Raw genomic sequence first — 21,980 nt, 5'->3', positions numbered from 1 at the left:
AAAAAATCCTGCAGTGCTGTGCTTCACATTAGCTCAAGCAGAAAAGGGAGTACCACATTCAGGAAAAGAAAAACAGAGGAGTGACCACTGTTAAGATGCATGCCCAGTGCTAATTAGAATGTGACATTTTCTCTCGGTGAATGGCTGGAACCAGCCTGGGGCACCGGGTAATGACCTCATATCCTGTGGAATACTTATTCCTGGACAGGGAGATGGTGGGAAATACGGGAAGACCTGTGGTCACCCTGAGTAAGTTTACATAAAATGTAGCCAAATGACTTTTTTTGCTAGTGTTTGCTTACATCCAACATGGTTGCTTCACTGGAACTTCCACAATGCCTGAAATTCCATATCAAATTCTAGTCAAGCACTGAAGAAAACATAAAGCTTGGTATACTGTAAACACAAACAAAACAGTGCACACATACTTTATTGAGCATTTCCTGAGTGGTGACCTTCCTGAGCAGTGTAAGGAAAATGAGTCTCACTGCAGCCATTTAAACACATCCAACAGGTTTTCAACACCCCGAGCCACCCAGACTACTAAACAAACAGCACGGTCGGCCAAAAAGAGCATTTAAATCGGTCAATTCATAAAACTGCGGCATCCTGGAGGGCAATGCCCAAAGGCCAAATGGGAATTAGTGGGAACATCTGCCAAGCGATGGCTTGAGTACTTGATTTCTGAAACCACAAATTAGTGTTTAAGTTTACTGCTGTTGATGAGAAACTGATACATATTTAGATATCATAATAAAAATTTCCTGATAATTTACTCACCCCCATGTCATCCAAGATGTTCATGTCTTTTTTTTTTTTTTTTCAGTCGAAAAGAAATTAAGGCATTTGAGGAAAACATTTCAGGATTTTTTCTCCATATACTGGGCTTCAATGATGGCCAGCCGATTGATAGTCCAAACTGCAGATTCAATGCAGCTTCAAAGTGCTCTACACAATCCCAGTCGAGAAATAAGGGTCTTATCTAGTAAAACAATCTGCCATCTTCTATAAAAAAAAAAAAAACACACTTAAATTTAGATACTTTTTAACCACAAATCACAAATGGTCATCGTGCACTAGCTCGACCTCACTCATTACGTAATCACGCACGTGACATAAGTGGAATGACCGACCCAGTGATTACAAAGCGAACGTGCAAAGAAAGCCAAGCGCACTTTACAAAAAAAGGTAAAAGCGATGTCGGATGATTTTGAAGTTGGAGGACAAAATGAGATTCTTTTCATGCTAAACTTACTTTTTGAACCGATGTACACAGCAGGGCTCTACAGTGTGACCAATATTTAGGAGTACCAGTGACCCAATCAACATATTTGTGTTTGCGCTGAGGGGAGCTTCAAAGGTTTCTACGTGTTTTTGCAACGCTGAGTAATGTATTACAGACATATCTCACAAATCTTTTCATAAACTGTAGAGAGAGTGTAAATAAGACATTCATTGTGCAGCGTAGAGAGCTTTGTTGATTATAATGGAATTTGTGAGATTGCAATGAACTAAGATGAGTGACAGATTTAAATGATTTTTGAGGGAGTTTGTAAATGAGATATTGATTTTAATACAGCAGTTAAATAAACAAGAAGTTAACATTAAGTGACTTATATTTTCTGACTATAACACTATTGCTTGATTTTGCTCTATTTTGTCATCAAAAATAGTTTGAAAAAAGTCACAATTGAGCCGCTTCACATCTCCATTCAAAAACAGTGGCGTTTCGTTTATGAATGAACGTGCGTTTTTAAATGAATCTAGTAAGTCAATGATTTAATTTCCAATTCATAAAGACAGTCATTTGCTTTATTCCTGAATGAATCAGCTGTTCGAACAAATAAAATGAATGAATGGTTCAGTAATTATGACTTGCTCCTAAAAAGAAAAGTAAGCGTAGAGCCCTGCACAGGCGTAGAACTAACCGTGCATGACTTTTCAAACGTGATTACGTAAAATGAAGAAGGATGCGCTTTACAGAGCTAGTTCCAGAGGAGCATTTGTGGTTAAAAAGTATATACATTTTAATTTTATTCATTTTTTTTAGAAAATGACAGATTGTTTCGCTAGATAAGACCCTTATCCCTCGGCTGGGATCCTGTAGAGCCCTTTGAAGCTGCATTGAAACTCCAATTTGGACCTTCCACCCGTTGCCCACCATTTGAAGTCCACCATATGGAGAAAAATTCTGGAATGTTTTCCTCAAAAACCTTAATTTCTTTTCGACTGAAGAAAGAAAGACATGGAAATCCTGGGTGACATGGCAGTGAGTAAATTATCAGGAAATTTTTATTCTGGAAGTGAACCAATCCTATAAGCAACATACGAATGAGAGGGAGAGTGCAACTAGTGAAAACCAAAATACACATTACAAAACCAAAAGTTACACATTATTTATGAATGCTGCATGCTACAGATCAAACAAATATTATTATTACAGTATCATATTTAAGAAAAATGCAGCATTTACCTGGCCATGCCCAGACTGGAGAACCCTGAGGGAACAATGAGCACATCTAGACGTGAGAATGGATGAACACCAAGAACAGAGTGGGCCGCAGTCAGACAGAGAGGCAGTAGGGGTAAAACCATGTCATTTGCCTTCTGCAGGTGGCAGGGTGGGGCAAATACCCGGTGAGAAATAACAGTCTGTGCCCTGGCAGCGCTGGCCATGAAGCGACAGGGATAATCCACGTGGGAGCAAACATATTGCTGATCGTCGTTGTCCAAAGAAAGACTGCAATACAGACAAAGATGCAAATATTCAATAAGAATACCCTATAAATAAAGGTTTTAGGCTTTTGATTGAGCATACAGTAAATTAAATACTGCACCTAAGATGCCATGTCTAGTTTACTGTCGACTGCACAAAACATTTTAATAGAGTCTGAAAAGTCAATACTTATCTATATTGACATTTAAGTCATAACAAGTTACCTGTTTTTTTTGCTAGAAAGTTCATTTGTTTTTTCCACCTCAAAGTTGTGATCTTTTACTCCAGCCTCTAGCCATTGCCCCACTGCTATGGTAAAGGTAGAGGCTGGCATTGGCATTGTAACATAATAATCCCACTGCAGAAAACCTGAACAGGGCAAAGAAAAGACTTCAGCATTTTCCATAACAAAATTAGTGCATTAAATTACACCTCCGTGACTCTGAAGTGCTGAGTAAGGGTTTTAACTGTACCTGTCTCCGCGGGCTTAGGAAAGGCTTGATTTTCACCACTCATTAGAACTGTGTAATCGCACGGAGCTCTCACACGTGCTTGCCACGTTGACATGGCAACAGGTGGCTCCTGGCATGGAAAGAGGGCTCTGTTGTTGATGGGTGAGCCCATGGTATATACACAGCATCTAAAAGATAAAGATATGGCATCACAGAATAGGGATAGGATAGGGTAGTGTGTTTAAAAATGTTAACTTTGCATCACAATATTGATTTGACAAAATTTGGATTCTTAAAATATCAATATTTTACTCTATGCCAGCGTTTCCAGCATCTACAGTCCCACAGCAAAGTCAAATATTACCAAACTTACATTTCATACAGTTCTGAATCAACATTGCCGTATCATTACTAATTTTATGTAGGCACAGACACAGTACACAATTTGGGACTCACCTATAAACAAAGGCAGCCCGGTTTACGAACAAACGAATCTTACAAACGGTTCATTTTAGTGAATCATAAACATAAACAAATGTTGTCCAATTCACAAACAAATGATTCTTACAAATTGTTCTTTTTAGTGAATCATAAACATAAACAAATGTTGTCCAATTGACGAACAAATGATTCTTACAAATGGTTCTTTTTAGTGAATCATAAACATAAATAAATGTAGTCCGATTCACGAATAAATGATTCTTACAAATGGTTCTTTTTAGTGAATCATAAACATAAATAAATGTAGTCCGATTCACGAATAAATGATTCTTGCAAACATTTTTTTAACTGAATCATCAACATAAACAAATGTTGTCTGATTCACTAACAAATTATTCTAACAAACGGTTCTTTTTAGTGAATCATAAACATAAACAAATCTAGTCCGATTCACGAACAAATGATTCTTACATACGGTTCTTTTAGTAAATTATAAACATAAACAAATGTAGCCCGGTTTACGAACAAATGAATCTTACAAATGGTTCATTTTAGTGAATCATAAACATAAACAAACGTTGTCCGATTGACAAACAAATGATTCTTACAAATGGTTCTTTTTAGTAAATCATAAACATAAATAAATGTAGTCCGATTCACGAATAAATGATTCTTGCAAACATTTTTTTAACTGAATCATCAACATAAACAAATGTTGTCTGATTCACGAACAAATTATTCTAACAAACGGTTCTTTTCAGTGAATCATAAACAAACAAATGTAGCCCAATTCACAAACAAATTATTCTAACAAACCATTTTAGTGAATCGTAAACATAAATAAACTTAGCCTGATTCACAAATGATTCTTACAAACAGTTCTTTTCAGTGAATTATAAACATCAACAAATGTAGCCCGATTAATCAACAAATGATCTGTATAAACTGCTCTTTTTAGTGAATCATAAACAAATATAGTCTGATTCACAAACAAATGACTCCCAACTGGTCTTTTCAATAAATCATTTGAATCAAGAATCAGTTACTGTTTGTTACCGTGTTAAATATGTACCTATACAAACACACATGGGTAGAAGCCAAGAAGGCTTTTTTATTTTCATTTAAACTATTTATAACAGATTATGACAGATTTGTCCAAAATAATCTGAATAATATTTAGTTGATCCAAGAGCTTGTGATTCTAATTAGAAAATGTATGAATATCCAACCCTAGTTGTGGGTGCATGAAAGTATCTACCTGCCATCCTGGTCTTTTGTCCACCTCACAGAACCACCTGTGGGCTTAGTTTCATACCATATTCTGACAGCACGTGGGAAATCATGAGGGGAACAAACCCCTTCCTTCCTGATCTGAAGGCTCCACCGGTCAGTGTGGAACCGTAGAGGTTGTGCATTATGAACACTAGGGGAAATGCCACACTGGACATATAGCTCATGCTGCAGTCTCCAGCAGACGGAAGGCATAGAGACCAGCCTTTGCACCAGACTGGATGAAGGATGATCCGCATTTGCATATTGTTGGTCTACGTCAAGTTTCTTCAAATCAGGTACTGTAGTTATATCCAACTCTTCCACTTTTGACACCATCAGGTCACAGCAATCCAGCACCAAGGTGAATTCTTCACTCTCATCACCCCACAAGACACTACTGACATCATTTCCTCCACTCAAACGTGATGGTTCCTCAGGGGGTATCGCCTTATTTGGCTCAGGTGTGATGGGAGTACTGATGTCATGTTTAGATGACACCTGAGATATGTTTTGCACTGGTGTGTTTGATATAGATCCCGCTTCACCTTGTTTGCTGGAACCCACACCGGGCTCCAGAAACAGAACAATGCTGCCGCCAATGACCTTCCTTTGCAAGTGAACAGTCAGGTCAAGAACATAGTGTCGGACGAGCATATGGTTGGTGTTAGCCCGCAGGGGGAGGTCATCTTTATTAGGATCCAGATCCAGATCACGGTTCCTTTCCATATCAGATGAGGATATTCTTTAGGCAGGAACAGATCTTGAAACCAGACTGAAATATCATTAGGAGTAATATAAACAGTATGCTATTTGTAAAATAGTTCCGTCTCTCAAAAAAATTCCACTCGTTATTGAGTCTGCATCTGGTCCCGAGGAATTTAATAGCCTGTAAATGATACATTTTAAGGAAAATATTACTTACGTAAGGTAAATACACAATCTCAGCATTAAACTGCAATCATAGACCTCTTAAATAAGATAGATATCCTCAGGCCATCATACAGTGTATTATTCCGTACCATCCTAAATAATTACACGGGTAGCTGACATGAACTTTCAAGTGTGACATGCTATACTTTTAAAACTATTCTCAACAACATTTTCTTATATAATTATAATATATGCAGCTTTTATAATCTCTTTGTACAACCTATTAACTGGAATAAATTGTATTGAACATTTAAAAAAAATAAAAATACTGCAACTTCAAAGAAAGTTTCCCCATACTTAACTTTTAAACTAAAATCTTGATGATGTTTGAAAAGTTCATATCTATGCTATCTGTTAACTACTCACATATGATACTAAGAACAAGTGGAATGTTTCGATACATTTGAAAGATAGGCTACCCTCAAACCTTTGAAGATTACACTTGTGTTCTCTTTCGTGCAAAGGGGAAATTTAATAAGCGGTGCTTAAAGTGACAATTTATAACCAGAGGGCCATAATCAGGTGTTAAATCACTCACATATAGACACTTCCATCTAACATCATAAATAACCCTTAAGTTAAATACTACTCTCTGGGTGATGACTAGGCAATCCACTCATATTCAACTCATAATCATTTTGTCTTCATAGCAGTTGTTCTCAATACTGGAGTAACCTAGCACTGTACAGTTTGGATATCTTCCCCAGAGCTGTTCAGTTTGTAGTCTTGAAACCTTGAGGGTTTCCAACCCATAGGTACCATCTGAAATTTCCTATTGGTTTTTATAATGTTCGATATGATTTATGAGTAGTATATACACTCTAGTTAAGGGTTAGTTCACCCAAAAAATTTAATTCTGTAATTAATTATTCACCCTCATGTCGTTCCAAACCTGTAAGACGTTCATTCATCTTAGGAACACAAATTCAGATATTTTTAATGAAATTTGAGAGCTTTCTGACCATGGATAGACAGCAACAAAACTACCACGTTCAAGGCCCAGAAAGGTTTAAAGGACATTGATAAAATAGTCTATGTGACATCAGTGGTTCAACCGTAATTTTATGAAGCTACGCAAATAGTTTTTGTGCGCAAAGAAAATAAAAACAATGACGTATGTGTGCGCATTCCTCAGCTTGTAAACAAGGCGCAGAAAATGTGTGTTCTACATCACTCTCATAAACTACGTTTCTGTGCCTTGAACATGGTAATCATCAGTGTTGGGGGTAATACATTACAAGTATTTACGAGTTACGTAATCAGATTACTTTTTCAAGTAACTAGTAAAGTAATGCATTACTTTTTAATTTACAGGAGAATATCAAATAAGTAACACCAGTTACTTTCTTCCCAATTTATTGATTGAAAGCTCTACTGTCCCCATGTTGAGAGAAATCAGGAGTAAGATGTTACTTTAGTTCTAAATTAAATGTGAACATGCATTAATTCATCACACTTCCAAAAAAAAAAAAAACCCACACAACTCCGTATTCAGCAAAATGAATATAAACAGTGAAATGCAACTCAGAATACTGCAAACCTGCAATAATTAAATATGTTAAATAATACAAACATGACCCTGGACCACAAAACCAGTCATAAGTAGCTAAGTCATAAATAGCCAAAAATACATTGTATGGATCAAAATTATTGTTTTTTTTTTTTTATTTTCTTTTATGCTAAAAATCTTTAAGATTTTATGTAAAGTTTATGTTCCATGAAGATATTTTGTACATTTTTTACTGTAAATATATCAAAACTAAAATTTTGATTAGTATTATGCATTGCTAAAAAACTTAATTTGGACAACTTTAACGTACGACTTATATTTAGATTTTATTGGCATCCTCAGATTCCAGATTTTCAAATAGTTGTATCTCGGCCAAATATTGTCCTATCCTAACAAATACATCAATTGAAATCTTATTTATTCAGTTTTCAGACAATGTATAAATATCTCAATTTCACAGAAATTGACCCTTATCACTGGTTTTGTGGTCCAGGGTCACAAATATCCTTTATGCATTTAATCCTTTTATTCACCAGTGTTTTTGCTGCTGACCTTTAATGATCCAATTCAACCATACTAATAAGCAAAAAAATTACTCAACATATTTTGTTCTTTTTATTATTCCTAAAGAGAACTTTCTTCTCTTGCGTTCTGCTGTACAGATGTGAATTAAATTTTCCTTCAGCCTGAGGCTTTTGGTGTGAAAGGGCTTTTAAATTTGCCAAAAATAGACCTTTTTATATTAAAAACAAACAAGCAAGCCCTGTCCAGATTTTTAAACGTAATGTAACACATTACTTTCCATAAAAAGTAACACAATATTGTAATGCAGTACTTTTAAACATAACTTTTCCCTACACTGGTAATTACAACGTTGTCTACACAGGGTCAGAAAGCTCTCGGATTTCATCAGAAATATCTTATTTAAAACGAATGAAGGTTTTACGGGTTTGGAACGACATGAGGGTGAGTAATTAATGACAGAATTCTATAGTCTTTGATATCATTAATACCCAAGTCCATTGCTAGCAGGAAGAAAGATGGTGACAAATCTAGGTTTTATAGACCATTTGAATGACCGTATAAATTGTTCACAATAATATGTGACCCTGGACCACAAAACCAGTCTTAAGTGACTGGAGTATATTTGTAGCAACAGCCAAAAACACACTGTATGGGTCAAAATTATCGATTTTTCTTTTATGCCAAAAATCATTAGGATATTAAGTAAAGATCATGTTCCATAAAGATATTTTGTCAAATTCCTACTGTAAATGTATCAAAACTTAATTTTTGATTAGTAATATTCACTCAATATTTTGATGTGTTTTGAATATTTTACACCCTCAGATTCCACATATTCAAATAGTTGTATCTTGGCCAAATTTTGTTTTATCCTAACAAACCATACATTAATGGAAAGCTTATTTTCAGCTTTCAGATGATATATAAATATCAGTTTTGAAAACAATTACCCTTCTGACTTGTTTTGTGGTCCAGGGTCACATATTAATCATATGGATTTAGAAAATAGTTTTTAAAGTATAACTGCCCTGGTGAAAAAAACAGCATATGCTGGTTAAGTAGGTTTTGATGCTGGTTTAAGCTGGTCCTTTGCTGGCTCATGCTGGTCCTTGACCAGCAACATGACCAGCAAAAACCAGCAAAGGAGCAGCTTAAACCAGCTAAGGACCAGCATAAACCAGCATCCCAGCATCAAAACATACCTACCAGCATATGCTGGTTTTTTCACCAGGGTGTGTGTGATTAATATTTCACCCCTATTTCAAATATCATAGGAACGTGTGGAGAGAACTTGACTACAAATTGAGGACACGATTAAACGGCAATAACTTTTTAATTAACGATACAAGTTTCAAGACCATAATATGTGTATCAAACAGGGGAAACGTCCAAACTGTGCAGACCTAACGTTAGTCGACTTCAGGACCAGAATCGAGAATAACTTGTTTTATGACTTCCACCCAGATGTGTAACATTAAGACTGGACGCGGACGTCTGACTCGACTGCAAACAGGGCTTCAAAACTTATCAACAAATAAGCTTTAATACACTTTAATAAAGCCACCTCAGTCACTGAAGTGAGGTTCGTTTCCCTTTCCAGACTCTTCTGCTTTTCTTACAGAAAAACATTCAACTGACAATTACCTCCTATGGCTGGTTTGCACCGCAGCAACATAAACCTAAAAGTCATTTTAGAGACACCGAGAACTGTTTCACGAACCTGCTCTTTCCTGTGACAGTACTACAACTCTTGAAAAGCTGCTGAAACCCCGTCCCGTGTAATTTACGTCATCACGCAGCGACAGGAAGCTGAGCTGGATCTCAAAAGGATTGACCTGTGGTCTGACTGCGTATATATAAAATGCTGAACAATTCCACTGGCGAATAGTTTATAATGCAAGAACAGACTCAGACAGCTTTGATCACTACACAATATTACTGCACAACAGGTTATAAGATTGTGTTTTTTATTAGGAAGTGCATACGTTTCATTGACAAAAATATTTATGTATTTGTATTTTGTGCTTTTCAAACAAATAAACTATGACCTTATATTAAACAAAACCAACATACTGTTCTTACAGTTTTCTTAGAGCAATAATGTGTAACAGATTCAATAAAGCACTGGAAACAGAAACAACGAGCTTATGTGCAGTGCACTTGTATATTGAAAAGAAAAAAAAACATTTGTGAAGAATAAATCATGTTTTTAACAACATAAAAAGAAAGAAATCTGACAATTTCCAGTTATTTAAGAAACAGGAGGCAAAAGTAAACATTTGATGCACTCTTAGCACTTTTAACTGACGCTGTTCTTTTGTCTCTGTAAACCTGAATGCTTTTATTCTCATCTTGTCCATCATATTTTAATAATGGAATATGCTTTTAAGAGCTGTATATTCTCTATAAATAAAATAAAACTATATATACATAAATCTCTGAAATTACAACGCACATAGAATAGGACAAACAAACTAAGTAATCATGATTTATGTTATATTAGCCGTATGTAAACATAAAAACAAAGAGGTGATTTTTTTGGACACTTTCAATGGCTTTGAAAATATGATCTTGAAGCAGTTAATTTAAGGTTGTAGACTTTTTTTCCTCACATGTAACATGTCTGTAAGTTATATTGTATTAGCTAATACAATATGTTGTAACATACTAGAGAATATTCAAACCATAACCATTAAAACAAGAAGAGTGACTGGCTGAGGTTTTTGTTCTAAAAACAATTATAAACAAATAAAATGCAAGTCCTAAATCCCTTAAATCTATTCCATATATACAACAATACAGAATACAGCAATCTATGATATTTTCAGGAGGTTTCAACACCGTGCACGCAAGTCTTCTCGAGTCATCTAATTATCAGCTGACGGAGCTCTTGTTTCCTGGCACGCTGCAACATCCTTCCCTTGATATCCTCTGGAGACATTCTCTTGACATCATGAATTTTCATCTTGTGTCCGACGGAGGCTGTGCCGTTTGAAGGAATCTCTGTTGTAAACACAAGAGGGAACAGGAGCTTAAGCAGAGAATGCAATGTTAGAAGGAAACAACTCACAAAAACAGCTGCAACGTGCAATATGCGTGCTCACGTCGGCCATATTTACAGTCAGTGTTTTTATTGTGCAACTCTCAAACTGTCCCGAATATAATACTAGAATGAACGTGCATCGAAGACTGACACAGAAGAGAAGAAATTGTTGACTAAACTTGTTATTTTTGTTTTCGTTACACACAAAAAGTATTCATGGAATTAAAGGAAAAGTCCCCTTCCAGAACAACAATTCACAAATAATGTACTCACCCCCTTGTCATCCAAGACGTTCATGTCTTTCTGTCTTCAGTCGTAAAGAAATTTTGGTTTTTGAGGAAAGCATTTCAGGATTTTTCTTCATATAATGGAATGGTGCCCTGATTTTGAACTTCCAAAATGTAGTTTAAATGCAGCTTCAAAGGGCTCTAAATGATCCCAGCTGAGGAAGAAGGGTCTTATCTAGTGAAATGATCAGCCATTTTTTCAGAAAATAAAAATTAGTATACTTTTTAAGCACTAAAGCTCATGCAGCACAGGTTCTGGGATGCGCGTTCACATACTATTGAATCAGGTCAAAAGGTCACGCCGAATGTAGGCGGAACTACAGACCCAGTGTTTACAGAGCGAATGCGCAAAGACTAAGAAAGTGCAAGTAAGTCAAACACTGTTTACAAACAAAAAGGTACAACGATGTTGGACGATTCTGAAGTTGTAGGAGAAAAACCTGTGCTACACGAGCTCTTGTGCTTAAAAAGTATACAAATTTTTATTTTTCGAAAAAAATGACAGATCATTTCACTAGATAAGACCCTTCTTCCTCGGCTGGGATCATTTAGAGCCCTCTGAAGCTGCATTCAAACTACTTTTTGGAAGTTTAAATTCAGGGCACAAATGAAGTCCATTATATGAAGAAAAATCCTGAAAATGCTGAAAAGTCTAAATTTCTTTACGACTGAAGACAGAAAGACATGAACAACCTGGATGACAAGGGGGTGAGTAAATTATCTGTAAATTGTTGTTCTGGAAGTGGACTTCTCCTCTAAGGTTGAACCACTGATGTCACATGGACTATTTTTAAATAATTTGTTACCTTGCTGCCTTACAATTTTAAGTTCAGTCAACTCAAATAAGTTTAGTTAACTTGAAATGGTAAATTGTACTAAGTGACAACTTAGATATTTGAGTTGATTCAACTTAAATTTTTAAAGCAGCAGGGTAACAAATTATTTTAAAGGAGAAGTCCACTTCCAAAACAAAAAAATCACATATAATGTACTCACATGTTCATGTCTTTCTTTCTTCAGTCGTAAAAAAATTGTTTTTTAAAGAAAACATTTCAGCATTTTTCTCCATATCGTGGACTGATATGGTGCCCCAATCTTGAACTTCCAAAATGCAGTTGTAAACGATCCCAGCTGAGGAAGAAGGGTCTCATCTAGCGAAACGATTGGTTATTTTCATAAAAATAATATAATTTATATACTTTTTTTTATGTCAAACGCTTTGTTTTTTTCCGGTTCATAACAGAAAAACTCCAATCTCATGTTCTCCCTTAAATTCAAAATCGTCCTATGATCATTTTGCATGTTCACTTTGCAAAGACTGTGTCGGTACTTCTGCAGCGATGTAGGATGATTTTGAAATGATTTTTGAAGTTGAGGTAGAAAATACGATTGGTTGAGTTTTTCGACATACCTGAACTGTCTTGAGCCAGAGTACAGAGAGTTCAGGGAGAGCAAGACAAGACAAGTGTTTAAGATTACAAAGTATTTCAATTGTGTTTTTTTATGAAAATAACCGATCGTTCTGCTAGATAAGACCCATCTTCCTCGGCTGGACTCATTTACAACTGCATTTGGGATCGTTTGAAGCCCCATTTCAACTGCATTTTGCAAGTTCAAAATCAGGGCACCATAGCAGTCCATTATATGGAGAAAAATCCTGAAATGTTTTCCTTAAAAAAACATAATTTCTTCACGACTGAAGAAAGAAAGACATTAACATTCTGCATGACAAGGGGGTGAGTTTTTTTGTTTTTGTTTTTTTTACAGTGTTTCCTTTTAAGAGAATATTTAGCACTCCAAACAGGACTGACAACTGTAGTTTCCTGTATGAACAAAGCCAGTGAAACTCACTCCAAAATGAAATGTTCACCCTCATTTCTTTCCAAACCCATGTCCATTATTAAAAAAATCTCCACATAAATCTTTTCCAGACAAACTCCAAAATATCTCTATAAAAGCACCGTGAATGTAGTTCATAATGACAGCATCTTCATTTTTGGGTGAGCTATTCCTTTAGCGCCGTTTATGGAAATACTCCCGAACACGAGAGAGAATTTCCATCATTCCCTGATTGCTGAGTCAAAGATCAAGTATAGCACTGGCAGGTGTACCTATTCTCGATGCGCGGTTTGAGGATGGGCTTGTAGAGCTCAGGGATCTTTCTCTCCAGCATGGGCCTCAGGTTCTCTCGAAGTTTGTTGTAGTTTTTCTTCATCTCCTGCTGGTACTCCTTCTGATCAGCAGTAATGAGTTGCTTGTTCTTCTCAACAGCCTCTCCACACCTGCAGGTACGCAATCACAACAGCGTTAGCAACACAAGAAGCTCGGCAGAACACCAGATGATGAATAATTAGTGCAATTAGCTGCATTTTGCCAGAACTAGTTGAATGAGTTTGATAACAGTTAGTTTTATTCCCCAGAAGAATTTGCTACATTGAGGACCACAAAACTGTGCTCTAAATCTTTTTCCTAAATGAATTTGAAATTGTTCTAGATCTTTCAAAATATGTCATTTGAGAATTAAGAGGCTATAACGTCTTGGCATCAATAACGGTAACTTGGCTAGAGAAGGATTGTGCCAGCCTGGATGGATTACAGAGAAAAATAAACATATTTTAAATTACAGTAAATATTTGTCTGCATGCTGGGAGCAATCAAGGCCCAGAATCCAGCATGAGCTATTCCATCTGTAAAAAGCAATATGTAATACTTCCATTCAACTTGTATACATCCTGGGAAAAATCGCTGCATTCAAAATCTTAATTTGTTTCGAGTCTTGGTTTAAACATGATGATGATTATGCAAAACAAATGCAGCTGGGTGACATTAAGACGGGTTTTCTCCGCTTGCGGAAAAGCCCCTCGGGTGTCTTACATCCAAGTATTCCAGCGAGCTTTCAAATACAGAACTTTAAACAAACCAATCACTATAAAATAAAGTTCCTTCTATATTTCCTTTGATCCTCTGATAGAAAACTTGCTTTATTCGATCAGACGTCACTGAAAAGATTACGCTGATATCTCTTTTCCACTGGAAGCGGTCACTCACCGCAGTATGAACTCTTTGAAACACAAACGCAGTTTGTTGTGATGACGGAAGAGCTTGGGGTCTGCTGGGATTTCATTCAAGAAGACCTGGGCCACCTCCAACGGACCCTGCAGAGACACATCGAGTGAGAAAAGGAAAGAAAAGGCCCCCCTTCTCTCCCACAGCGCTAGCGGAGAAAATGAATGCTTCATCCATTGGAGGCCACAAGGTAAAGTCAACACATAAGGGAAAGATCATGAATAAGTCTTTGTGTGAGTGATGTCACCGTGGAGCCAGGAGCCGAGGCATTGCCGTGCTCTTTCTATGTAGTTTCTCCAAAAGGCATTTATCACGAAACCACAGAGGTTTTAAACTTGATTAGTGGTGTAAACTGTCACTCTGGAGCTTCAGACTTTACTATAAATATAGAGATGCTGGAGCATCAGGATGAATCCCTGCAACCCTAAGATTTACATTACTCCTCTATACTGTCCTTATATTACAGAAAGTATTCAAAAACCACAGGAGATCTGCAGTAGAACAGGCATGGAAGGAGACTGGGTGGCCGGATAAGTGACGAAGCCAGTGTTTATGTAGAGGGATCAAAGTTTGGGTGGTTAGCAAGGGTCTGTTAGCCCCTGCTGGTAGATGTGGTAATTACATAATTTAGACTCCAATAACCATCTTTCCCCATTGATGGTCAGTTAAAAATAGCTAAATGTTTTTTTTTTATTATTTCCAAAAATATATATACTCTAGCTTTAAAAAGTTTGAGTCACTGGATTTATTTAAATGTTTTATGTCTTATCTCTCTTATTTTTACAGTAAAAACTGTAATATTGCAAAATATTATAAAATAACTGTTTCTGTTTGAAAAGTGTTATTTATTCTAGTGATAGCAAAGTTTAATTTTCAGCAACCACTACTCCAGTCTTTAGTGTCACATGATCCTTCAGAAAACATTCTAATAAAGCATGTTGAAAACAGTTGTCACTTAACATTTTTGTGGAAATTGTAATAGATTTTTTTGGGCTTCCCCCTATTAGTCAGCTAATCGTTAGACGACGATAAGAGGTTTGGTTAACCAAAATTTTATTAGTCACTTAGTCAAAGAAAAAAAAATTCCACAGGAAGTGGCGAAGTTACGCAGTTTGTGATGGACAGATCATTAACGGCTGGTCTATGTGGTAATATAGTACAGCGGGCATGACATCCATCATTTATCGACCTCAAATATGGCTTTTCATCTGAAAGATGTTTGTAGTAACAACTTTACATGGCTGCTTAATCTAATGTTAACTTAAAATGTGCGCTATTCAAGTGTCTGTGCGGAGTGTGGAAGCTGAATAGTGCGCACTTACTGCAAGACACATGGAGGTGATAGTGTGGCCACTTGCTCTTAAGATTACTTGAAATGGATTTTTTTGGTAACATTATACATGATTTTTACTGTCACTTTTGATCAATTTAATACGTCCTTGCTATTTATTACTTACTAATTATTTGAAATAAAAAAACAATGTATATTCATTTTATTTTACAAAATAATTATTTAAATAATGTAAAAATATTAATATATGATAAATCATTAATAGTTATTTTCTCAGTGCCTAAGTGTTCCTTAAGGAGGAACTTTTTATGAAGCTACGAGAATATTTTTTATGCACAAGGAAAACAAAAATAACGACTTTATTCAACATATTCTTTCATTCTGTGTCTGTCGTTAATGCAGGTTCACGACAGTACCATGATGTAGCTTTATTCTCGTATTCTCGTAGCTACATAACATGTCACATGGACTATTTTAACAATGTCATTACTACCTTTCTGGGCCTTGAACGTTTCAGTTGTGTTGGTGTCTATGCAGGGTCAGAAAGCTCTCAGATTTCATCAGAATATCTTAATTTGTGTTCCAAAGATGAACGAAGGTCTTACAGATTTGGAACGACATTAGGGTGAGTAATTAATGACAGAATTACATTTTTGGGCGACCTATCCCTTTAAGTTTCAGACCTGATTGACAGTGGCTGTGACGGATCCCTGCAGAACCATCTGAAGCATCACAGCATCTGGCTTCTCTCTGTGCGTGGCTTCAGCCAGCTCTCTAGTCTTCTTCTGCATGTCCTCAATGGCCACCTCAATGGGTGTGAGGTCAAACTGAAAACAGGTGGGGATTGATTGAGTAAGCAGTCATTTAGAAACTTTCTATCAAACCATCACTGCAGATAAAGCAGATAAGGGGGTATTTTTTCTGGTCTCCATTACCTCCTCCTTCTGAATGACGTTGATCCGTGTCTTGATGTAGGGAAAGGCATGCATGGTGGTTAGGATGGTTTTACGCTTGTACTGCTCGTTGAGCTCCCCTCGGGGCCGCCCACTCTTTGTGAACGGCGTAGTGTACATGAAGCGCCGAAGGTTGAAGTTCTTCTCAAAATTGGTGAGGCGGTCTTTCATCTCATAGTCGTCAAAGTAAGGTTCCACATAGGTAATCTGTATGTACGCCTGATGTGAAATACGAAAATCAACACTACGTTTAGGACAATGTCACTGATGCTTAAAGGGGACATGTCATGAAAATCATACTTTTTTCATGTTTAAGTGCTATAAACGGGTCTCCAGTGTGTGCGTGTGCTTCGGATATGTGCACTCAGAAAACTGTACATCAAAAGTTTAAAATAATATGGTTTAAAAAGCATAATTTTAGTGGAATAGACATGATAATCAAAACCAAACAGACGTTTTTTGGCAGCGTATATGATGTACGAGCTGTAAAGACACAGCTGTGTTTTAGAAAAGGGGGTGGGTAACAGCAGCTCATTTGCATTTAAAGAGACATGCATGAAACCAGCATGGTTCTGTTTCAACTTAAAATAGGCATTGCTATAATAAATGACTTAATAAATGATCTGTGGGGTATTTTGAGCTGACACATTCTGGGGACACCTAAGACTTATATTACATCTTGTAAAAAGGAGCATAATAGGTCTCCTTTAAAGGAAACATAAATCGCTGAGGGTAACATTAGTTGAATGAGGCATTTGAGATTTGACTGTAGAGGCAGCCGGCGGCCTTTCAAACTAATGAGGGTGTCACACAAGTCATACTGAAGAAAGCTTTTGATTGTAATTGTGTTTACATTGGCACGACACTTGATGAGAAGTACCTTGTTGGGATTCAGCTTCTTTCTGTCTACCGGTGTGGAATCTTTAATCATTTCTAAAACTCCATCTCCAAAACACTGACTGTAAAAGTTCTGGAAAATTAGAAGACATAGACACAAATTAGTCACGTATAGTATTAAAGCAAATTTCAGACCATTGTAGCGCTGCCTAAAATGATCAAAACCTCTAACTGAAACCTTAAGAAAAACCTTTAAACTTCAAATTCATCTTCATCACAAATGCAGTTCAAAACTTCACAGGGTTCCAGAGAAATTTCACCTCGAGCCGGTGGGATATCTCTGGTAAATGGGTAATTCCTGGCTCTTTGTAGATAAATTCTTGCTCATCCAGGTCTCCAAATTTAGAGCCATAAAATCCCACACGGAAGTAGGTTCCAAACATCCTCTTGTGACCCTGAAAACGTAAAAATAAACATCTAGTTAAAAGAGAGCAGTTAATAACATAATAAATATGTTTCCCACTATTTTTAATGACATTTTTATTGTTTTAATGACTTCATACTGTAAAAAATGTTTTTCAAAGTTAATTAAATAAATAAAAATGTTTAATTAAATGCATTGCTTGCTAATTCTGTGCAGTTATTTGTGAAATGTATTATCTGTTTCCAACTCCAATTGTTTTTTTCAATACACTACCTTATTTTAAATAATCCTGTGGTGTAATAAATGATTTATTACAGTTTACTCAATTACTACGTGTTCATGAAACAATGTGTAATAGCTATTTTTAAAAATGCTTTTAAAATGGTTTTACATAAGGTATAGCATGTCACAGCACATTAACTTCCCTATTTCTGTCCAGCTGCCCACATACATATAGATCATGAACGCATTAGACAGCTTCTTCCTGCCTGGCAGAGTCACGTAGGAGGACATGTCATTTGTATGCTTTACCTTTTGAATGATGTTCTCAAAAGCCCTTTGGAGCTTGTCATGTGTGGAAGCGAGCTTCCGGAAATCTCTGTGGGCCTCCAGTATAGGCACGATTACCTTGTACACCTCATTTACTGCCTCGTACAACCCGCCCTGTAAGCGAACAATGGTAAGAGGTAATGAACATTAATATATTTTATATATACAGTGGAAGTCAAAAGTTTACACGCACCTTGCAGAATCTGCAAAATGTTAATTATTTCAGCAAAATAAGAGGAATCATACAAAATGTTATTTTTTATTTAGTACTGACCTGAATAAGATACTTCACACAGAAGATGTTTACATATAGTCCACAAGAGAAAATAATAGTTGAATTTATAAAAAATGAGCCCGTTCAAAAGTTTACATACACTTGATTCTTAATACTGTGTTGTCACCTGAATGATCCACAGCTGTTGTTTTGTTTAGTGATAGTTCATGAGTCCCTTGTTTGTCCTGAAAAGTTAAATCTTTCAGGTCCCACAAATTCTTTGGTTTTTCAGCATTTTTGTGTATTTGAACATTTTCCAACAATGACTGTATGATTTTGAGATCCATCTTTTCACACTGAGGGACTCATATGAAACTATTACAGAAGGTTCAAACGCTCACTGAAGCCTCAGAAGGAAACACGATGCATTAAGTGCCAGGGGTGAAAACTTTTGAACAGAATGAAGATGTGTAACAACACAGTATTAAGAATCAAGTGCATGTAAACTTTTGAACAGGGTCATTTTTATCAATTCAACTATTATTTTCTCTTGTGGACTATATGTAAACATCTTTTATATGAAATATCTTATTCATGTCAGTACTAAATAAACAATAACATGCATTTTGTATGATTCCTCTTATTTTGGTAAATTAATTAACATTTTGCAGATTCTGCAAGGTGCATGTAAACTTTTGACTTCAACTGTATATAGCTACATTCATTTTAATGTTTTAATTAAAATACACAGAAGAATTAGCAGTATCATACTACAGAAAAATATGGAGTAGCATTAAAAAAAGATAGCCTGCTAATTTGGATGTCACTGGCGCATTGCTCCACAGATAACTCACATTGCTGAATAGCTCAGCAGCCTGTTCCAGAAGCCCAACGAGGCCATTTTCCGTGAAGTAGCGTCCCGAGCACACCCCATCTTCGTCTGGAGACAATATGTCGTCTGAGACTGCAGACTCCTCCAGCACGTTAGGAGAGATGTTCTGGTGGGGAGAGACAATTATTTACCACAGTCGGACAAGGATCTCATTTACACCGAACCACGTGTGAGGGTTCGAAGAGCAGCCGAGACATAATTCACGCCTACTGTTGTTTTTCGGAAAGGGAGACAAATCAAGCGTTTCCTACTCATGATAATAACTCACTTGAAAGGTGACGCTGCCCACAGGCAAGTATTTGTGATCCTCAAGCATGCTGAGGTATTCAGCCACCAGAGCAGCGGAGTGGACCAGACACATGGCTGACTCTGTAAAGCACTTCCTGCTGTTGTGCTTCTCTGCCATGTTTTGGAGCCAGGTTAGACGCAGGTCTGGTGATGTCTGGTAACCCTTTGCGATCCTGGAGCCAAAGCAAACCGTAGGTTAATGCTCTGAGGAAATAAATAAAATTATGTTTCTAATATCAAAGCATATGTGGACTGGCACGTTTGCTCGAGTTATTACACATGTGAGGCACGCTGCAGGGCTCAGATGTGCCACATGGTTACCATGGTAAGTCCAAAAACAGTAGACAAACAGTAGAAACCACAGCGAAAATGGGAAACAGAGAAGAAAACCACAGGCCTGGGATCCAACATGCAGATGCAGACTCTGTTTTAGCTGCAGGGGAATATGTGTGTACCTATACATGAGGTCCATGAGCATCTCAGGATCTTTTTGGAACTCCTTCATCTTGACTGTATCTGAGAGGATACTGTTTAGATTCCTCAAGAGTTCATCCACCTGTGGAGTCAGTAAAGTTTAGTATGTGTATTGATTGGACTGGATGTCTAAAGGTCTCAACTTTAGGCCAAAGTGTTACCTGTGAGGGCAGCTGTGTAGACTGCATTTCTGTGTCTTCTTCTGCATATGCTAGGATAGTTCTAAAAGAGCGGCGTAGGTACTCCTCATGGATGTCTGAAGACTTGCCGACCAGTGAGGCCAAAGACATTGTCACCTGCATCTTGACTCTGGAGAAATTCTGAAGAAAGGACAAAAAACAAGGTTCAAGGTTCAAGGTTCGGCTGGTTAGCTCCTCCTGGTAGATGCTGTAAACTAGATAAAACCATTTGTGCCCCTGGACCACCAAACCAGTCATAAGTAGCACAGGTATATTTGTAGCACTACCAACAATACATTGTAGGGGTCAAAATTATCCATTTTTCTTTTATGCCAAAAACCATTAGGATATTAAGTAAAGATCATGTTCCATGAAGATACTTTGTAAATTTCCTACCATAAATATATCAAAACGTAATTTTTGATTAGTAATATGCATTGCTACAAACTTAATTTGGACAATTTTAAAGGTGTTTTTCTCAATATTTAGATTTTTTGCAACCTCAGATTCTAGATTTTCAAATAGTTGTATCTCAGCCAAATATTGTCCTATCCTAACAAACCATTCATCAATGGAAATTTTATTTATTCAGCTGTAAAATCGACCCTTATGACTGGTTTTGTGGTCCAGGGTCACATATTTCTTCATTGAGGACCATTTAAAATGTAACAAACAAGGCTGGCCCACTTTTTTGTAGTCTTGGTTCTAGAAGTATTCTTCTCTAGTCATCTGACAAAAATTTACAGATAATGTACTCACCCCCTTGTCATCCAAGATGTTCATGTCTTTCTTTCTTCAGTCGTAAAGAAAGTATGTTTTTTGAGCATTTTTCTTCATATAATGGACTGATATGGTGTCCCGAGTTTGAACTTCCGAAATGCAGCTTAAATGTGGCTTCAAACGATCACAAATGTAGTTGTAAATGATCCCAGCCGAGGAAGAAGGGTCTTATCTAGCGAAACAATCGGTTCTTTTCATTAAAATAATAAAATGTGTATACTTTTTAATGTCAAACGCTCGTCTTGTCTTACTCTGCCTGAACTTTTTCCAGTTCATGACAGTTAGGGTATGTCGAAAAACTCCCATCTCATGTTCTCCCTCAACTTCAAAATCATCCTATGTCACTGTTTTTCTTTTTTTGTTATGGATGTTTGATCTTTGCATGTTCACTTTGTAAAGACTGGGTCAATACTTCTGCAGTGATGTAGGATGATTTTGAATTGATTTTTAAAGTTGAGGGAGAAAATACGATTAAAGTTTGTCGACATACCCTAACTGTCTTGAACCAGAATACACAGAGTTCAGGGAGAGGAAGACAAGATGAGCGTTTGGGATTAAAAAGTATAAGGGTATTTTTTTTAATGAAGATAACTGATCATTTCTTCCTCAGCTGGGATCGTTTACAACCACATTTGAGATCGTTTGAAACCGCATTTAAACTGCATTTTGGAAGTTCAAACTCAGGGCACCATATCAGTCCATTATATGGAAAAAAATGATGAAATGTTTTCCTCAGAAAACATAATTTCTTTACGACTGAAGAAAGAAAGACATGAACATTTTGGATGACAAGGGGGTGAGTAAATTTTTGTTCTGGAAGTGGACTTCTCCTTTAAAGGAATAGTTCACCCAAAAAT

At 36.6% G+C, this 21,980-nt stretch overlaps 2 protein-coding genes across 8 annotated transcripts in view; both read right to left on the bottom strand.

The window, feature by feature from the left end:
* The window catches only part of aopep (aminopeptidase O (putative)), a 105,996-nt gene extending 96,336 nt beyond the window's left edge, over positions 1–9,660 (bottom strand). Inside the window, exons 1-5 of one of the 3 annotated variants that reach the window (XM_051117185.1) lie at positions 9,567–9,660; positions 4,868–5,767; positions 3,190–3,356; positions 2,941–3,085; positions 2,474–2,740 (exon numbers count right to left, since the gene is read on the bottom strand). In XM_051117185.1, coding sequence (XP_050973142.1) covers positions 2,474–2,740; positions 2,941–3,085; positions 3,190–3,356; positions 4,868–5,607 — 1,319 coding nt within the window. In that variant the 5' untranslated portion in view covers positions 5,608–5,767; positions 9,567–9,660. The other 2 variants (XM_051117187.1, XM_051117186.1) reach the window with 2 other exon arrangements.
* A 298-nt stretch (positions 9,661–9,958) lies between these two features.
* The window catches only part of dock8 (dedicator of cytokinesis 8), a 69,535-nt gene continuing 57,513 nt past the window's right edge, over positions 9,959–21,980 (bottom strand). For all 5 annotated transcript variants that reach the window (XM_051116598.1, XM_051116599.1, XM_051116601.1 and 2 more), the window contains 12 exons: positions 20,326–20,484; positions 20,146–20,246; positions 19,671–19,863; positions 19,365–19,508; positions 18,279–18,410; positions 17,644–17,778; positions 17,367–17,456; positions 16,469–16,705; positions 16,217–16,360; positions 14,225–14,331; positions 13,288–13,458; positions 9,959–10,849 (listed from right to left, as the gene is read on the bottom strand). In XM_051116598.1, coding sequence (XP_050972555.1) covers positions 10,798–10,849; positions 13,288–13,458; positions 14,225–14,331; positions 16,217–16,360; positions 16,469–16,705; positions 17,367–17,456; positions 17,644–17,778; positions 18,279–18,410; positions 19,365–19,508; positions 19,671–19,863; positions 20,146–20,246; positions 20,326–20,484 — 1,665 coding nt within the window. In that variant the 3' untranslated portion in view covers positions 9,959–10,797. The remainder of the gene's footprint in view (positions 10,850–13,287; positions 13,459–14,224; positions 14,332–16,216; positions 16,361–16,468; positions 16,706–17,366; positions 17,457–17,643; positions 17,779–18,278; positions 18,411–19,364; positions 19,509–19,670; positions 19,864–20,145; positions 20,247–20,325; positions 20,485–21,980) is intronic.

The sequence above is a fragment of the Labeo rohita genome, chromosome 8 (genome assembly GCF_022985175.1).
Source record: "Labeo rohita strain BAU-BD-2019 chromosome 8, IGBB_LRoh.1.0, whole genome shotgun sequence".
NCBI lineage: Eukaryota > Metazoa > Chordata > Actinopteri > Cypriniformes > Cyprinidae > Labeo > Labeo rohita.
The sequence above is the reverse complement of the archived record's forward strand: the minus strand, read 5'-3'. Positions and strand labels throughout refer to the sequence as shown.